Source organism: Pteropus vampyrus, unplaced genomic scaffold (assembly GCF_000151845.1).
Source record: "Pteropus vampyrus isolate Shadow unplaced genomic scaffold, Pvam_2.0 Scaffold117, whole genome shotgun sequence".
Classification (NCBI taxonomy): Eukaryota; Metazoa; Chordata; class Mammalia; order Chiroptera; family Pteropodidae; genus Pteropus; species Pteropus vampyrus.
Window position 1 is genome coordinate 3,172,248 of NW_011888898.1, and position 6,989 is coordinate 3,179,236.

General features: G+C 45.5%; 1 protein-coding gene across 1 annotated transcript in view; it reads right to left on the minus strand.

Moving 5' to 3' along the window:
- Nucleotides 1–1,220: 1,220 nt before the first annotated feature.
- Nucleotides 1,221–6,989, minus strand: part of RNF114 (ring finger protein 114) — a 14,232-nt gene continuing 8,463 nt past the window's right edge. The window contains exons 5-6 of the mRNA XM_011365981.2: nucleotides 4,189–4,296; nucleotides 1,221–2,977 (exon numbers count right to left, since the gene is read on the minus strand). Coding sequence (XP_011364283.1) covers nucleotides 2,912–2,977; nucleotides 4,189–4,296 — 174 coding nt within the window. The 3' untranslated portion in view covers nucleotides 1,221–2,911. The remainder of the gene's footprint in view (nucleotides 2,978–4,188; nucleotides 4,297–6,989) is intronic.

Consider the following 6,989-nt stretch of genomic DNA (forward strand, 5'->3'; position numbering starts at 1 on the left):
AATTTCCTGACTTGGGCAAATTATACTCCCATGCAATATTTGGCACATTTATAAAAAGTTAGTCACTGTTTGAACTTCACACGTAACTGGGAGTCCACTATTTTACCCGACAGCCTGAATATTGAGCAATGGGGTCACAAAGGTAAACAAGAATCCCGACTTCAGGGAGCTTACGGCCTAGTCGGGGGTGTTTATACAGGAGGTGGATACTATAAATACCCCTACTAGCACTGCGAGCAGAATCTTCCACAAGAACAGCAGGCATGAAATTCTGAGTTAGACATCCAAACTGCAGTTGGGGGGCAAAGATGGGGGAGCACCAAATATTCCAAAGGGAAAGTGAGGGACATGACTCAAGGTTTAGAGAGACGGCCTGGGTGGTTCCAGGGTTCACTAAATTCGCAAAGATAGAGCTGGGATTAGTGTTCTGGGCTTGCTAAACGAGCTGCTTCTCCATTTGTTTTAAATATATATGTAATTAAAATAAGTAAACACTTGAGTATTTCATATGTAATAGTAAAAGCTCTTATTCAATTTTTTTTTTTTTCTTTTTTGGCATCCCTGAGTAGGCATGGCTCTTATTCAATTTCACCAAAAAACTTTTTAAATTTCCTTATACTCAGCCATATATGGTGTTTACTAAGCACCTATTATGTGCCAGCACTGTGCTAGGCACTGGGGATTTACACATTAATCAAATATGTAATTACAAACTGATAAGGGTTTCATAAATGGTAGCTATTTAATAAATAGTATATACCACCTACTTCATAAAGAAACTAGAAGCCAGAAAATTATTCCCATTTTGTCATAGGGAAACAGGTTCAGAAAATATTGGCCAGATGTCCTATAGTCAGGAGCAGAGCACAGAACCTACAACACACCCAGGACCTCAGATCCTAACCTGCAGGATGTCTTGGGGCTGCTACTAAGTCATCTGAACAGAGCTGAAGCCAGTGTCTGAAGCCTTGCTTCATGGAGCATGGTCACGTCCCACGTCACCGGATCACCCAACTGTGAGAAGTGGGGATCGGGTTCACTTTGCAGAGGACAGGCCTGGGGAAACTCAGCTGGGGAGGCGTCACAGAGCGGAGGTAAGAGCCAGATGGGACTCAACTGTGGCACACTAAACCACCCGCCGTCAGAAGGAGTAACAATCTTCTAGATGCCTAGACTTCAGGAAATGGTGGTTAACAAAAACAGGCATTGTGGCTCACCAGTTGGATAAATTATGAAATTTATTTATATTTTGCCTTTTAAAAGCCAGAACATAACAAATTTCACTTTCTGGAAAGTCATCTTATTAGAAATATATCAAGTGCACTTAATACAAGGAAATCAGTTTCTTGGTACCACCAGTGAGACAGACACGTGCTCGTCGTTCCCTCAAATGAAAGTTTTGTTCCATTTCCCTTTAAACTTAGACCGAGATGATCTCAATCCAGGGAGGTCTGAGTCAACTTTTTCCAAAAATTACTATGAAGAAGTTCACCCTAACATCTGGGCCCTCCCAAGCAACAACACATTAGAAAAAAATCATTTGCCCCCAAAGGGCCCCATCTCTGCTGGCTGCTAGGCATCCGCAGTTCTTACTGGCAGGTGGGGAGAGGCCCGAAGCCCTGTCACTTGCAATCTCCACCACCACCAAAAAAAAATTTCCATATTTGACTGGAGAGGCCTGACATGAAAAAGCAAACCCAAGCCCAGATGCCCTTCGGCCGGTCAGAGGCTGCTCCCATGTGCTGGACTGCCAGCTCCTCTGAGCCTTGTGTTTATTAGTATGGTGAACATGGTGAACACCAAGCTTCTCGAGCTGCTACCAAGCAAGTTTCCAGTAGGCAGTTTCCACTAAGAGCAGCTCACAAGGGACGTGTAGAGCCTTTCAAACAGTGCCTTGTCTGGACAGACAGCAGGCTGTGATACTAGACTTCCTACAAACTCTGATAGAAAAGCAAAGCTCAGTTTGACCTAAGTTACAAAACAAAGTAAAATTTAGAACGGGTATCCACTGGAACCCCCCAATCCTCTTCTCATTCATTCGAGGACTCTTTTTTGTGCCTTAAGGACAAGAGTGTAAGCAGTCTCCCAGGGAGTTAAATATGACTCAGTCATTTGAAAATACCTCATTAGTTTGAAAATCAGAAGCCAAAAGTTATGCCCCCCACTCCCTCTCAGCTGACACTCTTTCCCATTTATGGAGAAAGTGAGTTTAACTTTTCTAACCTAGAAACACTTATTTCCACTAAAAACATATGGATACATCTTATCCTAAAAAGGCACCATGCAGGCATTTAAGACTGAACCAGTTCACTCTAAGGGTGTGCAAGAACAGCAGGAAATGTTACGAATCAAAACGCTGAACCCAGAACACGCACCCCAACAGGACTCTGGAAAGGTGTCCTGGGAGGTGACTCCAGCTTCCCATAGCTGCTGCCAAGGACTAACAGGACCCTGCACCGCACAGAAGCTCCGCCACCGATGGGATGCGCAACTGCCAGAGCTCACACACCCCAGGGACAAGGAGAAGAGACACTTGTCTCATTTGTGCTTTTCATAACCCAGAAAAGGTCCTGGCTGGCTCGGAGGACCTGAGAGATCAGCGCTGGATGGGAGGACCAAGTGTGAAACAAGGACAGGCGGAGAAGCTGGCTTCTCTTCCTGGAGAGGAGGCAGAAGCTCCAGGTAGTAGCTGAGGCAAGACCAGATATGTGACTAACATGGTTAACGGTGGGGAAGAGCCCAGAGGAAAGGACGGCTCTGATCTGGGGACCTGTTTCCCTGTCAGAAGGGACCCTGTTCTAATAACAAAGCTCACTTCGTCTGCTGTACATTTCAGGTGTACGAGTCACATGTTTCACATGTAATATGAAATGGAAGCTCAGGAACATGAGACGGACAGCAGACACTCTGCTCACTGATCGATGATGGAGCGTTGCAACACCTGATTCATCATGTCCTCTTCATCGACATCATAATCCTAAGGGCAAAACACAGACACAGCCTCAGCAACAGTTTGCAGCTGCAGACTCACTTTTAGGAGGAGGAGCGGGACAGTGGAGCGACGGGCTCTGGGGAGGGCGGCAGGGGCCAGACCCCGCCCCACGGTGGGCGATGCTAGCTGCGTTAACTCTGGGCAAACTGCTGGATCTCTCTGAGCCTCTGCTGCCTCATCCTGATGACGAAAATAATGACGGCGCATGCGGACAGGGGCTGTGAAGGTTAGAGAGCATCCAGATGGACCTGGCACAGACCAAGTGCTCAAAGCATGGAGCACGCTGTAGTGAAACTAGCCTAAGTCAATGAGACAGCTTTCTACTTGGGTGTTATATTAGTTTTTACAGCATTAACAAAAAGGACAGTTATTTTCAAGTCTGAGATTCAGACACTCGATTAGACCATGAATCATTTTTATGACAACTTAGGAAAGTTCAGGTCTTGAAATACAGCCATTAAGACTGAATACTTCTCTAAAATGCTCATTTGACACTGACATGTAAATAAAAGGTCTATTCCAGCAGCTGGCCAAATTAACTCAACACTACAATGCCATGACACAGTGTGTCCTTCCAAAACCAGCTCTAGGGACAGGGTAACAAACCCAATGCCCATATTTAGCCAGTGGATGTGTTTTGTTTGACCTGAAGTACTTTAAAAAAATAAGTAAAACTTCACAGGCAATTCCGTATCTCCAGCTTCTTGGGGTCGGGGTAGGCAGAGGACACTGGCAACACTGTGCCTCGACGTCCACATGGCAACAGTCGGCTGGAGCTGATGGCAGCATAATGGGCCATACACTGTCCAGCCTGCACACCCTTCTGAAGGCCATTTCCATTACGTGCCTGGTGCCTGTGGGTATCTGAGCTTAAGAATCTCAAATCGGACTCTATAATAGATAAAAACTATGTATGTAAAAACGAAGTGGGCAAAAATTTTGAAAAACAAACAAAAAGGAGCAAGTTGTCACTATGCCTCAGTCTAGACGACTGACCAGCTCATCTTCGTGAACACCATGCAACGAAAGCTCTGGCCACTTCCTGGCTCGTGAGTACAGACGGCACAGCTGCCGTTCCAGGGAACTCATCACATCGATGACAAAACTCAACAGTGGGGCCTGCGGTTCCGCAGGTACAAGAAGGGAGGTGGCTGTGCTGTCCAAGGGAAGGGCCAGAACCTGGGCTTCGGACTCACCACGAAAGTGTCGTACGAAAACTGGTGCCGGCGTTGGACGTGCTCCATGAAGTTGGCGCTGCGGTAGTTGGGGTCTCCCCAAGGCATCGAGGCACATATGGGACAAACCTTTCAACAGAGAAGCACGGTCTTAGGCATCTGGAGTCTGAGCTGACATCAGCCCTCTGTGCCCTGTGTCGGGCCTCCTTTCTTCCAAGACAGCTTTCCCGACACACCAGTCCCGGGCCTGGTCACGCCTCCATGTGCACATTCACATCTCCTACTTGAGTCAAATGACACATGGAGGTAGGTAAAGGCTTCAGCTGCGACGCCACCCTTTTATTATCCCCTACTGTGGTCAGAACAACGTGTAAGCCCAGTGGGGGCCGAGACTACCGCCTTCCAACCCGGCACAAAAAAAACAACAACAAAGAAATGACAGAAGAGCAATGTCCCAAGGAAGTAAAACAGCCTTAAGTGCCATTTTTACAAAGTAAATGCTCAGACGAGGGAGCGCAGGCTGAGAAGCCTGCACGCAGAGGTTGGTTTGGGCCCTGAAGACTGGGAGGTATTTGGAAAGACAAAGAGAACATGAAACGGTTCCAGAAGAGGGGAAAGAGAAAAGGCCAAGAGGCAGCATTATAGGCAAACAGGCAGCCAATCAGTGTGGTCAGAATGAAAGATTCAGAGATGGGCAGGGAGAAGCTGGGGCGGGGGAAGAAGCAGGCCTAGGTGCTCCAGCTTGGAGATGGAACCCCACTATTTACAAGGAAGATATGGTAACAAAGCGGGTAGGCAAGAGAGGAGCCTGAAATGGTAGAAGACTCCTAGAGCGGAGAGCTGGGCAGGTGGCTGAAACTGGACAGCTAGAGTTGGAGCAGGCTCCAGACTACAGAGGAGGTGGTGGCTTCCTAGGGGAAGGGTTGAAATACTGACGCCTAAGGAATTCTGCAGGGGCAGAGAGAGAACAGAGGGCCCAGGGCTGAAGGAAGAGAGGCTTTGACAGAGACGAGATGATCAGAGGCATGTGAAGAAGCCCAAGGAGGGTAAAAAGGGAGAAATTAGGTTGCAGTACCAGAAACCAGAGTAGTGCAACAATATTGATCAAAATTTTGAGTGCACTTAACCTTCAACCAAATCAATCCACATTAAAGACTTTTATAGATATACAAAAACATAGGCAAGATATGTTAAAACTTATGGCAGCCTTTTAAAATTTATTATAAAAAAAGTTCAAACCTACAGAAAAGTAGGTAATAGTTTGAACCACCCCTTATTCTCAACACCTAGAGTAAGTTTGGAACACTTATTTCAGCAAAAGGGAAGAAGCATTTTAAAATAAGATACATTTTGCCCTGAATTATTTCAGTACAGTTCTCAAAACAGGCATTTCCCTTTATAAATACAATACCATACTCCCATCCATCAATCAATTCTTTAGTAGAATATTCCATCCTTAATCAAGTTTCCTGATATTGTCTGGAACTGACCTTGATGTTCATCAATAGTTAAATCATGGTACAGACAAATGATAGAAAACTGTGAAGCTCATTAAAAAATAAACCAGTCTACATGTACTGATATGGAACAGATGCCAAAAACGTAAGTTACACCTCATCTAACATGCTGTCATTTGTATAAAAAGAGGGACAAAAAAGGGCTAGTCCACGAATCTCTTAAGGACATTCAAAAGCTGGAAATGTCTCTGATCACGTGATTCTGCTTTTCCGCCTCTGCAGACCACTCTGACGCCAGTGAGCGCTCAACAGAGGCATTTTCCGATGCTGAGGAAAAAGCTGGTTCAGGAGCCAGGACTCCAGGTTCTGGTACTGGTGCTGCCAGTAATGAGCTCGACCACACGGGCGATCCACTTAACGTGCTGGCACACTGGTTTCTTCACTTATTCACTTGTAAAAACGAGTTCAGGGGAGATGGTAGCAGGAATAAATGAGAGCATCTCTACCATTTTACTTAGCATTCGCTTTGGTTTTCATAATTAGAGTTGTGTTTCTTTGGCTAACTTAAAAATGGAAAATCGGAAGTGAGGGCAGGTGAGTGGTGCACGGGTCACTGCGTCCGTGCACATGTGCTCTTTCAATTGGCAATTAGTTGTTAAGAACTGTAATTAACACATCCTGAAGAAGCCGAAAGCTTGGCTCTGGAGTGTTCTATCTTGCCTAGTGCAGCCAAAGAATCCGTACTGTGCAGCTCTTTTGGAATCTCAGGAAAAGAAAGGCAGCAGGTGCGCTGCCGTTCCAGGTTGACGTCTGCCTGTGGAGACTCCCACAGCCTCCATGCAGCAAAGATATCAATGTCAGCGAGAGGGATATTAGTACCAAATGATGAGACTGTTTATTTTTGAGCAATAATCAGTTCTTTTGACTGATCTCCTGAAGGGCCGGCAGGCCACCATGGTATGATGTTTTCCTTCTTATTGGGTTTATTACTATTATACTGAAATGGAAAGTGGTAATACAACACATTTTCCATATACAAACACAGAATAAATATCAAGAACATAAAGAAATACTGGAAACTGATGGTATAGAAGGGAAACAAAGACTAGGAGAAGGGGTTGGAGAGAAACTTTTTACAGTTTACTTTTTACACAATGAATCGACAACATAAAAAGGAACAAATTTTTTAAATTGCAAAGAAGTGACAGAAAACAAGGACCCGAGAACCAGCTGGGAACACAGAGAATGTGACGTTAGCGGGGTGGAAACCGGACTCTAGAGGGAGTAAAGGAGAGGTGTGGAAGAGACAGCAGCAGCTAAAAACCCACAAGCTGGAGGGAAAAGAGAAACTAAATACAATCTAGA